Source organism: Danio rerio, chromosome 13, assembly GCF_049306965.1.
Source record: "Danio rerio strain Tuebingen ecotype United States chromosome 13, GRCz12tu, whole genome shotgun sequence".
In the NCBI taxonomy this organism is placed as follows: domain Eukaryota; kingdom Metazoa; phylum Chordata; class Actinopteri; order Cypriniformes; family Danionidae; genus Danio; species Danio rerio.
This window is the reverse complement of record NC_133188.1, coordinates 55,167,693-55,190,000: the sequence shown is the minus strand read 5'-3', so window position 1 is coordinate 55,190,000 and position 22,308 is coordinate 55,167,693. Positions and strand designations below refer to the sequence as shown.

At 35.5% G+C, this 22,308-nt stretch overlaps 2 protein-coding genes and 1 long non-coding RNA gene across 9 annotated transcripts in view; 2 read left to right on the top strand and 1 right to left on the bottom strand.

Moving 5' to 3' along the window:
• Positions 1–6,486, top strand: part of adgra1b (adhesion G protein-coupled receptor A1b) — a 168,783-nt gene extending 162,297 nt beyond the window's left edge. Inside the window, exon 19 of the mRNA XM_073920362.1 lies at positions 1–6,486. This exon is cut by the window's left edge and continues 212 nt beyond it. Coding sequence (XP_073776463.1) covers positions 1–878 — 878 coding nt within the window. The 3' untranslated portion in view covers positions 879–6,486.
• Positions 6,487–9,349: 2,863 nt separating this feature from the next.
• Positions 9,350–12,942, bottom strand: LOC141377009 (uncharacterized). The gene is made up of 2 exons (XR_012388757.1): positions 11,359–12,942; positions 9,350–11,158 (listed from the first exon to the last, which is right to left on the bottom strand). It is a non-coding gene; the product is annotated as an uncharacterized lncRNA (long non-coding RNA).
• An 8,290-nt stretch (positions 12,943–21,232) lies between these two features.
• The window catches only part of kndc1 (kinase non-catalytic C-lobe domain containing 1), a 91,827-nt gene continuing 90,751 nt past the window's right edge, over positions 21,233–22,308 (top strand). For all 7 annotated transcript variants that reach the window (XM_073920359.1, XM_073920356.1, XM_073920355.1 and 4 more), the window contains exon 1: positions 21,233–21,588. Coding sequence is in view for 5 of the 7 variants with exons in the window: in XM_073920356.1 (XP_073776457.1) it covers positions 21,481–21,588 (108 nt within the window). In the remaining 2 variants the exon portion in view is untranslated. The remainder of the gene's footprint in view (positions 21,589–22,308) is intronic.

Sequence of the window (22,308 nt, the reverse complement as noted above, 5' to 3'; positions counted from 1 at the left end):
GCCACGGCGGGTGCCCGGGACTCATCAACCCGTCCACGCTGGCGAACGAGCACTCCTTCAAAGCCCAGCTGCGCACGGCGGCGTTCACACTCTTCCTCTTCATCTCCACCTGGACGTTCGGCGCCCTCGCTGTCTCCCAAGCGCACTTCCTAGACATGATCTTCAGCTGTTTGTACGGAGCCTTCTCGGTCACGCTGGGATTATTCGTGCTCATTCATCACTGCGCCAAGAGAGACGACGTGTGGCACTGCTGGTGCGCCTGCTGCCCGGGGCGGCGCGCTAAACCACAGCACGCACGGATTAAAAAGATCAATGCAAACGGAGACACGCACATGCGCGCGGACGCTCCCAAATCCATCCTCAGCCACTCGCACTGTGCATGCAGATGCGCACAGACGCCGGTGTCTCCGTGCTGCGGCGCACTACACACGCAGCAGATCCTGGAGGACGACGAAGCGCCGCATGTGCTGCTGCATGCAGATCCGCAGGGCTACCGGATGCACCGCTGCATTAAACCACCAATCAGGACTAAGACTCGCCGGCGAGAGCGGGAACTTTCATTTCACATTCCCGAGAGCGTGCACGGCAGCCCGCACACACACATCTGCCACCACGTCTGCCATCACGAGGCCCTGGCGCTCTGCCATCACCACGTGTGCTGCGCCGACGAGGATCTGTCGTGCGCGCCGGACGCCAGCGAGGTGTGCGTGTGTGTGTGTGGGAAGCCGGTGCAGGAGGATCTGCATCATGTGGAGCTGCAGGCGCGCAGACAGTCGGTGCCCAGTCAGAACGGCATCCTGAAAGCCAGCGCGCTCTACCCGTCCGACAGCATTGGGAATATACGCACCGGGCCCTGGAGGAACGAAACTACCGTGTAGTTTGTGGGCTCGAGCGGACATTAGGATTTAAAGAACTTTTTCTGTGTGTGTGTGCGTGTGTGTGTGTGTGTGTGCATCATTGGTCATCATAAAGGAGGATTTAAGGGGGTAGTTCACTCAGAAATTTTACTTCTGCATTATTTACTCTCTTCTTGTTTTGAAATGGTTCTTCATAATATCTTCTTTTGTGAGGGCGGCATGGTGGCTCAGTGGTTCTCACTGTGGCCTCACAGTAAGAAGGTCGCTGGTTCGAGCCCCGGATGGGTCAGTTGGCATTTCTGTGTGGAGTTTGCATGTTCTCCCCGTGTTGGCGTGGGTTTCCCCCACAGTCCAAACACATGCGCTGTAGGGGAATTGGGTAAGCTAAATTGACCGTAGTGTATGAGTGTGAATAAGAATGTGTTTCCCTGTACTGGGTTGCAGCTGGAAGGGCATCCGCTGTGTAAAACATGCTGGATAAGTTGGCGGTTCATTCCATTGTGGCGACCCCAGATTAATAAAGAGACTAAGCTGAAAAGAAAATGAATGAATGAATGAATAAAACAAACAGACGGCAGCTCTTCACGGAAACTGACGCCAATCTGAAAGGAAAACAAAGTCCTCCACTGCTGTCTCTCCTCCTTTTATAATCCAGGTTCCTCCGCGGGACTCTTGGGCCTCATCACGTTCCCGCAGCCCTTGGCCCCGCCCACTCGCTACAGTGTTCAATAGAAGAAAGAAATGCACGTTTTCATTTTTAGGGTGAACTACCCCTTTCTAATGATCTTTACAAATGCGAGAAATAAAAGCCGGGGCCTCATTTATACAGACAAACATTGAATATTGAAACATTTATGACGGTGTGTTGAATTATTAGAACATAATGCACACCCGCGCTAGTAATTCAGTGTATCGGCATTAATTATTCTGCTTATGCGATGGTGAACGCTGGGGTAGTGGGACTAGTTTCTTCCACCTCTCCTTCAAAGCCTTCTGTTGTGCTTTTTGACTGGTGTAGCTGTGAACGAACTCTAAAGCGGGTCACACACCAGATGCGCTGCGACACGGCACATGACTGTTGGAAATATCGCACACACATTCGCATGCTGTTTAAAACTAAACTATTCAGTATAGTAATAGTAATCGATTTGTTGTGGTGATTCTACAGTTGCTGTGGTAACACAACAGCTATAGCAATTGATCTGTCGTGGTGATTCTGTAGTTGCTATGGTAACACAACAACAGTAATCGATTTGTTGTGGTGATTCTACAGTTGCTATGGTAACACAACAACTATAGCAATTGATCTGTCGTGGTGATTCTGTAGTTGCTATGGTAACACAACAATAGTAATCGATTTGTTGTGGTGATTCTACAGTTGCTATGGTAACACAACAGCTATAGCAATTGATCTGTCGTGGTGATTCTGTAGTTGCTATGGTAACACAAAAACAGTTATCGATTTGTTGTGGTGATTCTACAGTTGCTATGGTAACACAACAACTATAGCAATTGATCTGTCGTGGTGATTCTGTAGTTGCTATCGTAACACAACAATAGTAATCGATTTGTTGTGGTGATTCTACAGTTGCTATGGTAACACAACAACTATAGCAGTTGATCTGTTATGCGCTCAACACCTGCCAGAACTACTTTAGCTGTGCATTTATCTGAAAATAATGGCACACCTTGTATTGCTCATCAGCCAATCAGAATGAAGCATTCAACAGACCGTAGTATAAGTAAGGAATAATAGACTATGGACTATTGAATTATTAGACAATACTGCACAACGGAGGTTTTGATGTGAAGCAGACTGTTTGTTACACCTCAGTTGTGCATTATTTTGTGTTCATTCAATGGACAGGCATCAATTATTGGTTATGACTTTATTTTGATGGTCCCTTTTGTTGACCAAATGTTACATTCAGTCATTTAGCCGACGCTTTTGACCAGAGCGACTTATCATTGAGACTACATGTCATATAATTGTCATTATTAGAGTATTAGCAGAAAGAAAAGTCTGTCATTTTAACCATATAATGTATTCAACCCAAGCTCATTCTGAAAATGTAGTCGCTTGAAATTTTTTTTCAATCGAATGCTAAGGGGCGGTGTGATGCTGTTCCCTATTGCGCTTGCCGGCCAGCCAGTCGACCGCTTACCTCCTTGTGGAGGGCTTCCCTGCTGCAACCCGTTTGTCCACTCAGCTCACCGTGTATGTCGGCAGGCTCGAGATGCAGAGAGGAGTCGACCACGGCGACCGGTTTCGAGTCCGGGGAAGAGCGGTTCCAGCAATCAGGTAAGACAAAAACAGAATCCCAAAAATTAAGAGAACGAGTTTCGTAACAGGGTGAGAACGCGGTGAAATCCGAAAACGCGGTAGAAAAAAAAAAAATCAGGGCTTTTATTTTTTTGGACGGCTTTTTGTAAACTGTTGCTTGGGTTTAGGGAAGCGAGCGGGTGGGCGGGTCGATCGGTAAAATTGGTTGGGTTCAGAGAAGGAGGAGGGCGTGTCAGCCGATTGGCCGGTCGCGCAGTCAATCATCCAGTCAGTCGGACAGCGGCCTCCGCTCGGTTCACGCGAGAACAGCGCGGGCGCGAACCGCACTCGCGAGAGGCATCTGAGATGCAAAAAGCGCACAACAGTTGCCTCTCGCGGATTCGCAAAAACAAAAACTGCAGCCGTACGTACCCGCCGGGACGTATTCCGCGGTCTCCAGAAACGTCCGCGGGACTACATTTCCACAATGAGCCTGGGCTGAATGTATTGTTTGCCACACACATTCATATTAACATTACATACACTGTGTAGAAAAGATATCGATCACTTGTGTTATAATACAAATTCATATAGTTACTGCTTAGTTTTCTCTACATTTTCAGTGTTGGATTATTTATAGTACAAAAACAACAACAAAACAACACCAGTTCAGTTCAAGTGTATTTGTGTAGCACTTTTCACAATAGTTATAGTTTTAAATCCACGTCTGTATCTGTGTTGCGTGTGTCTGATAAACGAGGCCCCTGCTTTTCAATCTGCAGTTTATTGTTGGTGTTCACGTTGCACTTAATCCAGATTCACTCCACTTTTACAAGGGTTTAATGTGTTTCTGACTCTGCAAATGAAGCTTATGTTTAGCAGCCAGGTCCAGTTCTCCCTCCAGGTTTCAAACATGGCCGTTGTGAGTGTGTGTTTGTTCATTCTGGAGAACGTTGTGTGTTTGGGTGTACGCAAATGCAATCGGTAGAAACACGTCAGAGGATTTTGCCATATATTTATTTTCATAGACGTAAGATGACGTGTATCTGAGAGTCCCGCATACGAATCCTTTCTAGAAACTGAGCAAAAATTCTAAAAACACGAAAGTTCACCAGCAATTTTAAAGCATCCATCTGTAGTCCATGCTGAATATATACTGTGAATGTCAACTAGCGAAATCTTAGTAATACACAAAACAGGCCTGCTTGTGTCTGACTCCTGTTCTGCTGTTGAAGTGTGTGGTGTAAACAGACGACGCTCCACATCCTGCAGTGAGACGCTCATCCTCATCATGGACAGATTAGATTCAATACAGAGTGTTTTGCTCAAAGCGTATTGAAAAAAACATCTTTGACAAAAGATTTGATGGAAAAAACTTCTATATAAATGTACAATGTAATGCTCATTACTACACTTCAGCCAATTGAAAAAATACTATAGTCATTTAAAGTAAATACTGTAGTGTTTTTGAACCACACGGTAGTAAAGTACTTCAGATAATCACTTGTGGTGATTCTATAGTTGCTATGGTCACACAACAACTTTATCTGTTGTGGCGATTCTACAGTCACTATGATAACAACTTAAGTAATTGATCTGTTGTGATTCTACAGTTGCTTTAGTATCACCAATTTTAGTAGTTGATCTGTTGGGGTGATTCTAAAGTTGCTATGGTAACACACCAACTTTAGTAATTGATCTGTTGTAGCAATTCTGTGGTTGCTATGGTAACACAGCAACAATAACAGTAATTGATGTGTTGTAGTGATTCTACAGTTGCTATGGTAACAACAATAGCAATTGATCTGTTGTGGTAGTACTGTAGTTGCTATGGTAATGCAACAACAATAACTATACTTGATGTGTTGTGGTGATTCTATAGTTGCTATGGTAACACAACAATAGTAATCGATCTGTTGTGGTGATTCTACAGTTGCTGTGGTAACACAACAATAGTAATCGATTTGTTGTGGTGATTCTACAGTTGCTATAGTAACACCAACTATAGCAATTGATCTGTTGTGATTCTGTAGTTGCTATGGTCACGCAACAACAACAACAGTAATTGATGTGTTGTTGCGATTCTACAGTTGCTATGGTAACACAACAGTAGTAATTGATCTGTTGTGGCGATTCTACAGTCACTATGATAACAACTTAAGTAATTGATCTGTTGTGATTCTACAGTTGCTTTAGTATCACCAATTTTAGTAGTTGATCTGTTGGGGTGATTCTAAAGTTGCTATGGTAACTCACCAACTTTAGTAATTGATCTGTTGTAGCAATTCTGTGGTTGCTATGGTAACACAGCAACAATAACAGTAATTTATGTGTTGTAGTGATTCTACAGTTGCTATGGTAACAACAATAGCAATTGATCTGTTGTGGTAGTACTGTAGTTGCTATGGTAATGCAACAACAATAACTATACTTGATGTGTTGTGGTGATTCTATAGTTGCTATGGTAACACAACAATAGTAATCGATTTGTTGTGGTGATTCTACAGTTGCTATAGTAACACCAACTATAGCAATTGATCTGTTGTGATTCTGTAGTTGCTATGGTCACGCAACAACAACAACAGTAATTGATCTGTTGTTGCGATTCTACAGTTGCTATGGTAACACAACAGTAGTAATTGATCTGTTGTGGTGATTCTACAGTTGCAATGGTAACACAAGAACTATCGCAATTGATCTGTTGTGGTGATTCTGTAGTTGCTATGGTAATACAACAATGGTAATCGATCTGTTGTGGTGATTCTACTGTTGCCATGGTAACACAACAACTATAGCAATTGATCTGTTGTGGTGATTCTGTAGTGTCTATGGTCTTGCAACAACAACAGTAATTGATCTGTTCTTGCGATTCTACAGTTGCTATGGTAACACAACAACAATAACAATAGTTGATTTGTTGTGATTCTACAGTTGCAATGGTAACACAACAACAATAACAGTAGTTGATGTGTTGTGATTCTACAGTTGCTATGGTAACAACAACAGTGATTGACCTGTTTTGTCGGCATTCAATAGTTGCTATGGTAACCCAACTACTGTAATTGATCTCTTCTCAGGATTTTATAGTTGCTATGGTAACACAAATACTATAGGACCATAAACAAATGCTGTTTTCTACAACTACAGGGTACATTATACTACATTACAACACAACACTGTTTATTTTAGTTTATATAATGTATATACTATAATATACTTTACTATACAATTCAAAAACACTATGGAATTTACTATAGATTATTAAAGTATTTTTTATGTGGGTAACTTTTAGTGCACTTTTTGTTAACAATATTCCAGATTTAAGATTTCTGTTTATCAATAGCAAATAAACTTTCCATTCATTTCAACCACACAGTTTTGACAATCTTATTGTGATGCATGTTTATTCATATATATATATATATATATATATATATATATATATATATATATATATATATATATATATATATATATAGATAGATAGATAGATAGATAGATAGATAGATATAGATATATATAGATATAGTCATATAACAAGTCAGATATCTATAAAGATACTAAGAAACTGATGTTGTTTTTTGATAGTGATCATATTTACTATCAGTTAGTCCAAAATATAAAGCTTTGAGAAAATTAATAAATAAATAATTTAAGAAACGCTTTAAACCCATGACAGCGTGAAATAAAAACGCTAATTGGATTTAAAAAAAGATTTGTGGGAAATAAAGTTGAAATTCTGTAAATTGCGAGATAAAATTTAGAATGAGACTTTTTTGTCTTATATTACTGAACATTATGGGCCCTCTCATACACCCGGCACAATTTGGCGCAAGGCGCGACGCAATTGTTTGCACGAGTCGTTTTGACGTTTTGCGCTACGCTGTTTAAATAGCAAATGCATTTGCGCTCATATGTGCGCCCATAGGCGTTCGGGTCTAAAAGCGAGGCGTTCTGAGGCGTATTGCTGGCGCGTTGCTATTTTGAGAAACTATAATAGATTTTTCAACTCACCAGAACAAAGCCGGTCTATATGTCGCTTACACACTGCTTAATACACACAAGATGTAGAGCAATACACAAATATGTTTACAAATGAAAAATAATTAAAATATTAAGTATATAAATAGGATTTAATAATAATATATATATGATATAAATATAAAGGATTAAAATATTACAAACATATTATTTTCCAGCCTACATAAATATAAACACCACTGATTTCATGCCTTCTTCATCTCTGGGAACTTTTTCAGTTTATTCGTGACGATTTACTTTTTTATAATGTTATTATTATTTGCAGTATTATTTATTATATCCATATTTATGTTTGTTTTATTAAAAACAAGCTTAGATTTGTCCACCTGTCAGGTTTTAGACCATATGGGGCACAGCATGTGTTTTAGGATATAACTCAGGTTTTTGAGCACACTTCATTATTATTGTTCATTTATTCGTTTGCTGGAAATTAGAACTGAATTTAGAAATAGTTTTGAAACAAATATTTGCGCTTAACAAACGAATTTAATTATGTATAGGCTAATGGATGTCTGTGCGTACAAGGTTTCACTATCCACGAGAGTGAAAGTGAAAGTAAATAATGAGATGCCTTATCTCTCATTCTCGTGCTGCAGATGCTCTGTTTGAATGTTTTCTTGCTTGTGAAATGCTCAGTTTTTCCACTTACAAAGTCGTCATGTAAATAGCAAATACACCATGGCGTGACGCATCTGACTCTTACAAGGAATGGGAGATGAGACTCTGATTGGTTTATTCTCAAAGCACACCAATAACTCATTAAGAAAATAAGCTTAACCCTTTTAGACCATGCGCCATGGTGCATAGCAGATTTTCCGTCCTTATATTAGCAAAAGTGGATTCTGACATGCTCTGAAAGCGTTTGCGCCCTGCGTCAAAATATGTCACATTAAAGAGCAGGTCACCTGGTAATTTAAAGTGTCCTAAACAGCAGATTTAAAGACATGTAATATAATAGAATATGTGTTTGAATCCATTGAGTGCTTAAGATCTGTAAGCCCCTCCCCATTTCATAAGCCAACTCTGCTCTGATTGGTCAGCTGGCTGAGTTTGTTTTGATTGCCCCCTTATAAAGTATTCGTATGACAGAAGGAGGCTGGATTATGCAAATGAGTCACTTTGATAAAGTTGGTGTAAATCGGTAAAAGATTCAGAGATTCAACGACTCAAAGTGATTCAGAGTCACTTTCATCAACATCTTCAACAACATCTTCATTTATCAAGCACTTTACAAACTGTTTACATTGAAAGATGGCCGCGTTACAAACTGCAAATAAGACCAGTTAAAACTCTGTGCTCAAATGAATGTAAGTCTGATATGCTGGTAAACGCAGACATATATGAACCAAAGTGCTGGTGAAGCGTCTGACTAGTTTGTGGAGCGTCTCTAGTTGCTCTCTTACAGATCTGCGCTGATTCTGTACTGTTGCTGTGGCGAATCACATTTGTTTGTACAAGAACATCAACATTGAGGAGGAAAATGACAACAGTGTGATGCGAATAGTGTGTTTCATTGATGAACAGCTGCTGCAGAGGATTAACTGCACTGTAAACAGTATCGGTTATGAAGTGTTTTGGGTTTATTTGCGGTCGTGAATTGCATTATGGGATGTTGATCTCTGCTCTGTGGAACTTTAAAGTTGAAAATGCAACTTTTAGTGACAATTTAGTCATTTGTAATGATAAAATAATGCATAATAAATACTTTCTAGGAAAATAAGTGTGTAAAATAACAGTAAATGTGCTGCAGTGTATGTTTCTGTAGCGTGATATATCACACTAGCACTGCACACTATTGCACATGTGCAGAAAACACTTTGTAAGGTTAAAAGTAGTTGGAAGAAAGATCAAGATCCCATAATGCAACTCAAAAGTATAATTAAACACTGAAAAATAATCCATGAATAAAAAAAAAAATGGAAAAGTGCTAATTTACAGATATCTTTTACAGTGTAGTAAAGCACTTCATTAGTGTAGATAACGTTAACAGCATAGGCTCTCTGGAAATACATGCCTCAGGCTACATTTGTGTGAAATGTTATCTACGTTGCTCTGAGTGTGTTTCATTGCACGTTTCAGATGACTGATCCACTAGAGGGTGCTGTTTACATTGTTGTGAATATGAAATATGTTACTTAGGGTGTGTTTTATTGTAGGTGTCACTCTAAACATTTCTGGGTCGTATTAATCCAACATAGGGTCAAAAATGGATAAACCCAACATTGTTTTTTTTTTTTGTTTTGTTTTTTTTTTTCAGTTCAATTTACCTTTATTTCTATATCGCTTTTACAATGTAGGTTGTGTCAAAGCAGCTTCACATAGAAGATCATATTAAATTGAAACAGTGTAGTTCAGTTTTCAGTGTTTCATTTCAGCGGTGCGTTTCCCAAAACCATTGTTAGACAACTAAGGGCGCAAGTTCTGTCATTACAAACATAGTTTGTTGAATTGCCGTTTCCCAAAACAGTCGCTCCAACGAACATTCGCTAACTGCTTCGCAAACTTGAGCACTCGCAACTACATCCCTGGAGCTGAAGTTATAAACATAGCTCCTGGCTGTGTTCCATTCCCACTTATAGTTTAAGAGCAAGGGGTGATTTGAATACGGCATTGTTGTAGTCCAGGATTGGGTCAAATATGGAAAAACCCAACTGTTGGGTTAAAATGCGTATCTAAATTCTAAATTCAGGATACGGCCTGGTCCAGGATTATGGAACCTTGGGATCATCTCGTCGCTGGTCTTGGATGGAATCAGTGACTCTGCATAGTCTGAGGGCCTCGGGGTGAGTATCCCCAGGTGGAAATGGAGAATAGAGAGAGTAAGTAGCGTAGCTGCTGTACATAGTGTAAATGAACGAGATGCAGAAACCTGTGTGGAACCCGCTAAGTGATGCACTGAGTGTATGCTTTACTAAACAGATAGGGTCTTTAATCTAGTTTTGAATTGGGAGAGTGTGTCTGAGCCTCGAACGTTATCAGGAAGGCTATTCCAGAGGGTAGGAGCCATAAACGAGAAGGCTCGACCTCCTTTAGTAGACGTTCCTATTCTAGGGACTACCAGAAGCCCTGAGTTTTGAGATCTTAAAGAGCGAGATGGATTGTAGTGAGACAGAAGGTTAGTTAGATGAACAGGAGCTCGATTATTTAAAGCTTTATATATAAGAAGCAATATTTTAAATTCAACAAGAAACTTAACAGGCAGCCAGTGTAAGGCGGATACAATTGGGGTGATATGATCATATTTTCTAGAGCTGGTAAGAACTCTGGCAGCTGCGTTTGTACTAATTGAAGTTTGTTCATTGAAGGCAAACATGATAGATGCCTTCAGTGATTTCCTCAAGATAAATACCAAAAATTAACACAACTGGAATAACCACAGCAGTCGCCAGGCCTGGATTGGCTAATCGGGAGAACCGGGAGAATTCCCGGTGGGCCAGTCCATTTTTGGCCGCGAGGGCTGGTGTCCCTAGCTGCTTGCACTCTCAGCAGTTGCACTTTTTTCATTATTTGTTTATTTGACCATAACCTCACTCTTTTTATTCATTATTTTGCCGCAGCTCCGCTCTTTTTATTTATTTTCTCGCAGCCCTGTGAGGAAAATGCAGCCTGCAGGTTAATAATGATCATCATTAACCTGCGGGCTGCACCCCATTCCACCCCAAACAGCGGCACCTTAGTGAATATTAATTAATATTAATGAATATTACACCTGCTCAATGAAAATCAGATGATTCACTACATTATTAAATCTGACATAACTTGAGCAGAAATCTAATAAGGGGAGAAAAGAGTAGGATAAAGAAGAGTGGACATCAATAGCAGCAGATATCAGTGCATGACTTAACAGCGTCATCGTGGTCTAGTGGTTAGCACGTTACGTTAGGACACCGCCAATTCGAGTTCGAACCTCACCAGAATATATTATTTTCATTTTCAATGTTAAGACATATAATACTGTTATTTATATTTATGTAGGGGTACCATTTTTTTGTTGACGCTGACGACCGTTACAAAGGACTGGATATCTATAAAGGATATCCAGAGATGGATATCTCATATTTATGAAAACATTTGAAGTTCTAAAGCAGCTGTGTCCTTGAAAAACACGTGTTTGTGTAATTTGAAACTGAATCGTAAATGACGTTATTTTAATATAGTCAGTCGTCGAATGAGGTGGGCCGTTCTAAGGCTTGAAACTCTATAGCTAAAAAGGAGTCCCACTCCGGCCCTGGCAGTCGCGATCATCAATCTTATATGAAGTAAGAGCTCACGATGACATATGATGACGTGTGCAGGTGCTGTACTGCTGTCCCAATTCTTAGGGGTAAATTTTGAAGCCCTTCCCCTTAACCCTCAGTTGTAAGGGCCAAGGGGAAGGGGTAGGGGTACAAAATTGTAATTGGGATTGGCCCTATAAGTCATTCACTATCATTAAAACTCGCTGTGGTTGATTTAAATAATAAATAAAACTTGTTATGAATTGATTTTAAAATCCTGTTATTTAATTAAACAATAACAAATTATTACTAAACATTGTCGGTGTTCAGTTTTCCGCCAAGTGCATTCAGAATTTCCATGCAGAAATTAGATTTCAGTGCAAATCATAGATGGCATGAAGTTGTTGTTTTTTAGGATTTATTTAGTGTAAAGCTTTATTTAGCGATCATTTCTCCCTGTACATATCATGAGTGTGAAAATACCAAAAGCATTGTGTGACATGCTGCCCCCTAGTGTTCATTTAACCAGAAACTGCAGTCAAACGTGCGTCTTATTTTGTGTGCGTTTTCCAGCCTGATCTTATGAGGAAACGTAACTATTTTACACTTTGTTCATTTCGTGGCTAATTCTTATGAATTTGTACTAGTTTGCATATGCAAATGTACAATTCTAAAAAGGAGGCGTGGCGCCAAACCCCACCCCTAAACCCAAAAGCCATTGGGGGAGGAGCAAATCGTACTAAATTATAAGAATAAGATCGTACGAATTCATGCAAATTAGCCACTACATTAAAAAGTGACCAGTTGTCGTGAGATTATGATGGTTTCTCAGACAAATTTAGACTGACGCATGCATTTCCATTGGTGTTGACGGAGACCTGCTGTGATCCAGAGCTCAGACCATGCTTCTGTTTTTATTGAAGGTTATGTTCAGGACGAGTGAGTCTCAGTAAATCTGTCAAAACATAACCTGATCATGTAGAACTTCACCTCAAACTGTAAACGAAAAGAATACATGTACTGATTTTTGCTTTACTTGTGTTATATTGACAATGACAATTATGACACAATAGAAAATAAAATATTTTAAATATATATATATTTACAGCATCACTGTGTATTTTTGAAATGTTACACTGATTTTTATTTTTTTACAGCCTATACTAGTTGTAGTAATTAAAAACAATATTGAAGATACCCTTTTATTTCATGGTAGACATGACATAATACAAAACATAAAAAATTAAGCTTAGTTTAGGTGACATGGTGGCTCAGTGGTTAGCACTGTTGCCTCAAAGCAAGGAGATCGCTGGTTTGAGTCCTGGCTGGGTCAGTTGGCGTTTCTGTGTGTAGTTTGCATGTTCTCCACTTGTTGGCGTCCTCCGGGTGCTCCGGTTTCCCCCACAAGTCCAAAATTGACTGTAGTGTATGTGTGTAAATGCAAGAGTGAATGGGTGTTTTCCAGTGTTGAATTGCAGCTTAAAGGGCATCTTAAAACTTATGCTGGATAAGTTGGCGGTTCATTCCGCTGTGGCGACCCCTGTTTAATAAAGAGACTAAGCCGAAAGAAATGAACGAATGAATGTGTATTTTTTAAATTATACATTTATAATTTGTACAATTATATATTTTTAGTAATTAAAAGCACAATTGAAAGCAAAAATAAAAGTCCCCCACCCTCATCGTTTTTTTTTTTTTTTTTTGCAGACTTCTCATGGCAGTAATGTCATAATACAAAACATTTTTATTACAGACAATTGAGCTTAGTTTAGAAATAAAATAATATAAAAATGTATATATCTATATAAGCTATAAGCTTAGCTCTCATTATCACACAAAACATCACAAGAAAATTGTGTAGATCTGAGTGAGTGTGAGTTTTTTGTCTTGATTTTATGAATCATTTAATCATCATCTGAATAACTTAATCATTCTTTTATTTTTTGCTTATTCCCACTTTTTTATTTTGTGTAATTAGACAATAATTTCACTGTGCAAAAGTTCACAATTAAAATCTATCTTAAATATGGATATAATTTTTTTCTCCAAACTTATTTTTATGTAATTTAGTTTTTATTCTCAACATTTTATTTGGCCATTTTTAAATATTTTTTTTCATCTCATAACACAATGACTATTCTTAAAAGTTAATGAGTTCATTTCTCAGATATATATATATATATATGTGTGTGTGTGTGTGTGTGTGTGTGTGTGTGTGTGTGTGTGTGTGTGTGTGTGTGTGTGTGTGTGTGTCTATGTCTGGTCTGTGTCTGTGTGTGTGTCTGTGTGTGTGTGTGTGTGTGTGTGTGTGTGTGTGTGTGTGTGTGTGTGTGTGTGTGTGTGTGTGTGTGTGTGTGTGTCTATGTCTGGTCTGTGTCTGTGTGTGTGTCTGTGTGTGTGTGTGTGTGTGTGTGTGTGTGTGTGTGTGTGTGTGTGTGTGTGTGTGTGTGTGTGTGTGTGTGTGTGTGTGTGTGTGTGTGTGTGTGTGTGTGTGTGTGTGTGTGTGTGTGTTTGTGTGTGTGTGTGTGTGTGTGTGTGTGTTTTACAACACATTTCTAATCATAATAGTTTTAATAACTCATCTCTAATAACTGATTTATTTTATTTTTGTCATGATGACAGTAAATAATATTAGACTAGATATTCTTCAAGACACTTCTATACAGCTTAAAGTGACATTGAAAGGCTTCACTAGGGTAATTAGGGTAACTAGGCAGGTTAGGGTAATCAGGCAAGTTACTGTATAACGACGGTTTTGTAGATTTTCGAGAAAAACTTTAACTTTAAAGGGCTAATAATATTGACCTTAAAAGTAAAAAAAAAAAAAACTGCTTTCATCCTAGCCGAAAACAAATAAGACTTTCTCCAGAAGAACAAATATTAAACATTTAAAAAAGACAAAAAAAAAAAATAATAATAATAATCTAAGGGGGGCTGATAATATATATATATATATATATATATATATATATATATATATATATATATATATATATATATATATATATATATATATATATATATATATATATATATATTATTCATCTATAATCCATTTAATCTTTTTTAATCTTTAATTATTTAATCTTGCTTCAAAACAACTTTAATCTTTATTTTTACTTTATTTTTCTTTATTATTGTTTTGTACAAATCACAATACAATGTATTGGTAATTTGTACATCAATCAATACTACAAAATACATTTATGTTTTGATTAAACAGATTTTTTTTATATTTATTACACATTTTTTATCACAGACACACCCACACACACAATACTACTACTAATAATAAATCAAAATTTTTTTTAGAAAATGAATTTGTTGGGGTGAAATTAACATGTAACCTTGACATGTTTTTGATGTTCTCTATTTTACATTTTATTTATTATTATAATTACTGTTAATATGTATTATTACTATTTATTTGTTTATTTTATTTTATTTTATTTATTCATTCATTTATTTATTTATATTTATAATTATTATGAATAATATGTATTGTTATTATTATTGTTATTATGTATTATTATTACTATTGTTTATTATTATTATTATTATTATTATTATTGTTATTATTTATTTATTTTTGTTTATAATAATATTATTGTCTTCAAAGTTAAAGGCAGCAGGTTTATCAGTATTTTAGTGCGTCATTTGACAGAATAAAAGCAAATTTACTTTTACTCCTTCCTGTTAGCTCTTTAGTGCTTTGCTCTGATTGGCCATCCTGGTCAGTATGAAGGTTAAATGCACCAATCAGCTGTTTTCTTTTGTGTCCATGTGTTTCCATGCAGCACAGACTGAGAGCACTGAACACTGTTGAAATGCAGAGCTGTGTGTGTGTGTGTGTGTGTGTGTGTGTGTGTGTGTGTGTGTGTGTGTGTGTTCGTTCTGTGGGTTTACACTGAGACAGGATGAATGATCTGAGAGATCATCTCTAATAATAATTCAGTTGTGTAGGAATCCTCACTGCAGTGCGTTCATTATTAAACTTCACATGTTTGACTTCCAACACATTTCACACACAAATGTCCAATTACAGACCTGGTTCGGGTCAAATGGTTGTAATTTATTTCTGCGTATTTCTGGAAAATGTCCAATATTTCGTCAGATATCCCTTAAGCTTCATTTTCATATCCTTTAAATTTAACATTGTGTGTGGAGCCTGAATCATTTCCATAATAAAGAGTGAAATTAAGCTCCATCATGTCTAACTGGGCTGAATATAGTTGGACATGCTGCAAATCAAGAAGAAATTATCCATGAAGCTGCTTGCAAAATTACTGCTCAAAAGTTTGGGATGATGAAGAAAAATGCCACTTATATTTGGGATTTAAAGCATATTTTTCAGCATCATTACTACATTTTTTATAATTTAAAAATGTCAAAATTAAGAAATATTATTACTATCCAAAAAGCCGCTTCATTAATTACAAAATTTGTGATTTAAAGCATGTTTTTCAGCATCATTACTCATTTTTTTATAATTTAAATATGGCAAAATTGAGAAATATTATTACAATCCAAAAACCTGCTTTTTCAGGGACTATATAAAAAACGTAATTTATATTAGTGATTTAAAGCATTATTTTCAGCATCATTACTACATTTTAATAATTAAAAATTCAATTAAAAAATTTTCAATTGTTTTATATCATTGCAATCCAAAATAGCTACTTTATATGTGAATATATTAAAAATGTAATTTATATTTGTGATTTAAAGCATAATTTTCAGCATCATCACTACATTTATATGATTAAAAATACAGTTAAATCTGAAATATCACTGCAATCCAATCCAAAATAGCTGTTTTATATATGATTATATAAAAAATGAAGTTTTTTTGTGGTTTAAAGCATCATTTTCAGTATCATTACAACATTTTAATTAAAAATACAATTAAAAGTGTAAAATTGTTTTATATTATTGCAATCCAAAATAGCAGCTTTGCATGTATATTTATATATTAAAAATGTAATTTATATTTGTGATTTAAAGCATTCTTTCATAATTTTTATTAAAAATATGGTAAGATTGTGAAATATTATTGCAGTCCGAAATAAAATAGCTCCTTTATATGCACACACACACACACACACACACACACACACACACACACACACACACACACACACACACACACACACACACACACACACACACACATATATAAATGTCATTTATATTTGTGATTTAAAGCATATTTTAGTAACTTCACTTTTTGATCAAAAATACAGTAAATAATTAATACTATTACAATGCAAAATAGCTGTTTTATGATTTTATTAAAAATGTCATTTATATTTGTGGTTTAAAGCATATTTTTAAACCACAAATATAATATTTGTGGTTTAAAGCATATTTTTCAGCATCATTACTCAATTTTTATGATTAAAAATATGGTAAAATTGTGAAATTATACTGCAGTCCAAAAGAGCTGTTTGGCATGTGATTATATAAAAAAATAAAAAGTTATATTTGTGATTTAAAGCATCATTTTCAGCATACTACATTTACATGATTCAAAATACAGTTAAAACTGAAATATTATTGCAATCCAATATAGTTGTTTTATATGCAAATATACCTAAAAAATGTCATTTATATTTGTGATTTAAAACATTTTTCATATCCATTGCTACTATTTTATCATTTAAAATACAGTAAAATTGTAACATTTTATTGCAGTCCGAAACAGCTGATTTACATGTGAATATATATAGAAAAATTATTAATATTTGTGATTTTAAGCATTATTTTCTGCATCATACATATTCTATAATTAAAAATATGATAAAATTGTGAAATATTATTGCAATCCAAAATAAATTAGCTGTTTTATATGCGAATATATAAAAAAATGTCATTTATATTTGTGATTTAAAGCATATTTTTAGTAACTTCACTTTTCTTCACTTCACTCAGTAAATAATTAATATTATTACAATTCATAATAGCTGTTCTATATATGATTTTATTAAAAATGTCATTTATATTTGTGGTTTAAAGCATATTTTTCAGCATCATTACTAAATTTTTCTTAATTTAAATATGGTAAAATTGTTAAATATTATTACAATCTAAAATAGCTGCTTTATTAGTGAATATAATAAAAAAAATGCCATTTATATTTGTGGTTTAGAGCATCATTTTGTGCATCATTACTACATTTATATGATTAAAAATACAGTTAAAACTTTACAATTTTTAAATATCATTGAAATCTAAAATAGCTGTTTCGTATGTGATTAAATATTTTAAAATGCCATTTATATTTGTGATTTAAAGCATATTTTTCAGCATAACTACTACATTTTATGATTTAAAAATATGGTAAAATTATGAAATAATATTAAAATCCAAAGAAGCTGTTTGATATATATATATATATGCATATTTTTAAATTAATATTTGTAAATTTAACAGTATTCATATATTCAGGTGTTATTCGGAGAAATACAGAATTATTAAGTTTTCCTCAGTGTTATTCCGCCATCTACTGGCTGGTTATTCAACTGGCTGCTGATTTACCTGAAGAGCGCTTGTGTGACAAACATGTTTAGTTTAATCTAATTTTATTAATCTTATTTTATTTATTTCAATCATTAAAAATAAAAATCTAAAAAGGCTGTATAAAGTAAATTTGATGGTAGAGAAATATAATAACCATTCAAACATTTTACTACAGTATTGCTCAGGACGAAGAGCGCTTCTCTGACAAAAATATTTACTTGTTTTTATTTATTTTAATAAATGTTGTATTATATTTTAACCAGACACGGATATTAATATTACTAATAATATTACGTTTTGAGCCAGTGTTATTTTAATATTATTTGTTGTCATTATTATTATGCTTTTTCTACATTTTGAATAAGTTTAAATAAATATTTTATAAATAGTTTATATATTTTGTTTAATGTAGTTTTATTAATTTTGCATGACTTTTTATTATTTTTCATACTGAATTAAGCTTCTATTTCTTTTTTGTTTTAGTTATATTTTAATAGATTTTCTTTATATTCAAAAAAGTTTGATGTAATATTTATAGTTTATTCATCTACAGATATACCTATACAGAGCACTTGTGTGACAGAATCTATTTTATTAATTATAATAAATGTATTATTTTATTTTATTAATAAGACACAGATCAATATTACATTTTGAACCAGTGTTATTTAAATTATATTAATTATTATTATCATCATCATAATTATTAATTATTATTATTATTATTGTTGTTTTTCTACACTTTGAATTTGTTTAAATTAATAATAAAAATGTTATATATTCAGTTTGTATAATGTACTTTTATTGATTTTTCCATGATTTTTTATTATTAATTATGTTCAGTTTAGCTTGTATTTGTTTTGTTTTAGTTAAAAATTGTAATAGATTTTATGTTTAAATGTTAAATCTAACATTTATACTGTATTATACTGGCTCCAGATATACCTGCAGAGTGCCTTTATGACATTTTTTTATTTTTATTTGATTAATTTGAATAAGTTTATCATTTTACTAATAAGACATATCAATGTATATGTTTCTGAACCAGTGTTATTTAAATTTTATTTATTTATTATTATTACTATTATTATTATTATTATTATTATTAATACATTTATTGTTGTTGTTATTATTATTAATATTGTTTATGTTGTTGTTGTTGTTATTTTATTATTTTGTTTTAAAAAGTCTTATTTATTTTAGTTTCGCTGGATGAAATAAATTCTAATAAAAATGTAAAAATGGCTGTATAAAGTACATTTGATGATACAGAAATATAATTATTCAATCATTTTACTACAGTATTGATCAGGAAGTTTGTTTGCTTTTTTATGTATTTATTTATTTTTAGTTTAATGTTTTATCAATATTTAATCTCTGAATACATATAAAATATCATGTACTATTGCCTGCACTGCATCAGGCATCAGCCATGAAAAGCAGTATTAGATATGGACTTTATTACTCATTTTTAATACTATAAGAGGACTAATGTTATTTAATGGACAGGAAACAAGAATCAACAGCATATGTATAAACTTACAAGTGTATAAAATTATGGTTTATATATCTGAACATTTAATCTTGTATATGGAAATGGATATTTTTAAAATATACTCTCACTGGCCACTTTATTAGGTACACCTGTCCATCTGCTCGTTAACACAAATTTGTAATCAGCCAATCACATGGCAGCAGCTCAATGCATTTAGGCATGTAGACATGGTCAAGAGGATCTGCTGGAGTTCAAAGCGAGCATCAGAATGGGGAAGAAAGGGGATTTAAGTGACTTTGAACGTGGCATGGTTGTTGCTGCCAGACGGGCTGCTCTGAGTATTTCAGAAACTGCTGATCCACTGCTATTTTCATGCACAACCATCTCTAGGGTTTACAGAGAATGCTCCGACAAAGAGGAAATATCCAGTGAGCGGCAGTTCTGCTGGCGCAAATGCCTTGTTGATGAGGCCAGAGGTCAGAGGAGAATGGCCAGACTGGTTCCAGCTGATAGAAAGGCAACAGTAACTCAAATAAGCACTCGTTACAACCGAGCTCTGCAGAAGAGCATCTCTGAACACACAACACGGCCAACCTTGAGGCGGATGGGCTACAACAGCAGAAGAGCACACCGGGTGCCGCTCCTGTCAGCTAAGAACAGGAAACTGAGGCTACAATTCACACAGACTGACCAAAACTGGACAATAGAAGATTGGAGAAACGTTGCTGCTCTGATGAGTCTCCATTTCTGCTGACACATTCAGATGCTCGGCTCACAATCTGGCCTCAACAGCATGAAAGCATGGATCATCCTGCCTTGTATCAGCGGTTCAGGCTGGTGGTGGTGGTGTAATGGTGTGGGGGAGATTTTCTTTGGGTCCATTAGTACCAATTGAGCATCAACGCCACAGCCTACCTGAGTATTGCTGCTGACCATGTCCATCCCTTTATGAGCACAGTGTCTCCATCTTCTGATGGCTACTTCCAGCAGGATAACGCAGCATGTCATAAAGCTCAATCATCTCAGACTGGTGTCTTGAACATGACGATGAGTTCACTGTACTCAAACGGCCTCCACAGTCACCAGGTCTCAATCCAATAGAGCAGCTTTGGGATGTGGTGGAACGGGAGATTGGCATCATGGATGTGCAGCCGACAAATCTGCAGCAACTGTGTGATGCTATCATGACAATATGGAGCAAAATCTCTGAGGAATATTTCCAGTAGCTTGTTGAATCTATGCCATGAAGGATTAAGGCAGTTCTGAAGGCAAAGGCGGCGTTCAATATATTTTTATATCTGTGAAGTCCACACATGAAGCAGGTATGATCAATAATTGCACATTGTCTCTGATATATGGCATTTAAATATGGATTTACCTCATATTAATGCTGCTTTAAAGGAATAGTTTACCCCAAAATTAAAGTTTACTCACGATTTACTCTCCTCGCATGGTTTCAAGTATTTATGAATTTCTTTATTCTGTTAAACACAAAATAAGATATTTAGGAAAAATCTGGAAACCTGTAACCATTTGCCTTCCATAATAGGAAATACAATGATTACACCAACATTCTTCAAAATATCTCCTTGTGTGTTCAACAGAAGAAAGACAATCAAACAGGTTTGGAACAAGTACCAGATTCTCACTCTTGGTTGAACTATCCCTTTAAATGGTATTAGAGGCCTTTCAGAGATGAGAAACGGCAGATATTACGTTTTACTGACGCATTTATGACCAATAAATTAAAATAATGTGGAGCGCGCTTCTCTGCGCATGCGCAGAGCTCCAGACGCTCGCGGCTGGTGTAACTCTCGTGCGCGCGCGTCGTTACCATGACAGTACAGTTAGTAAACTCCCAGGTTGCTGTCGCGTTATTGGTTATCGATTAGCAGCAGAGGGGTTATTGATTATATCTGTTAGATCGGAGTGAGTGAGGGAATTCTCTCTCTCTTTCTCTCTCTCTTCTTTCTCTCTCTCTCTCCGCACTGCAGAAGAATGTTCAGAAACTCACGACACGATCCGTGACGCCGCTGTGAAGCGGGAAACCGGGAGCTCTTACCCATCCATAAACCACCGGGGGACACCATGGGCACGTTCGGTTCGGCCGCGGTCAGTTTGGAGGAGGAAGGAGGAGAGGAAGAGGAGAAGAAACGGCGAGAAGTTGAGCATCTCCCGCCACTTCTCGAGGACGAGGTGAGAGACATCCACTGATCGATTTGATTGATTGATTGATTGACAGTCTCTCTAAAAGGCAGTCTATAGAAATGTTGACATTATCATTACATAACTTGAGTTTTGTTGCTATTGTTAGCTAATTAATCACTATAGTAACCGTCTGTGTAATGTAAATGTCTCCTCAGTCTGGTAAACACTGTATAATTATGGTTCATAATTCCTGAATGAGCTGTTTGAGTTGATAATCTTCTGTATTTTTGGTGTTAAAACTCAGCATTATTCTTAAAGTACCAGTCTTTAGCTTGTGTGTTAGGCTGAATCACATATTTAACACACACACGTTCATGTTTGGATATCACAAAATTATGAATGCCACATTTGTACACACATCTGCAACATATATGTTAAAAACCGGCGTTTTCAAACATTAAAATATATTACAAACTATATTACATACAGGTTACATATCATTTAAAACAGAAATTACTACATGTGTTCATATAGATAGATGTATATAGATAGATATACAAAATCATTTATAAAATATATTTATAATGTAAATAATAGTTACAAGTTTATTAGTAATATACTTATATACCCAATATATTTATATATAGTTCAGTGTATTTTATGCATTTATTATAAATCTATTGAAAATATTGTATATAATACCACAGATTTTCTTTAGATTTTATTTAAATTGATCTTTATATATATATATATATATATGTGTGTGTG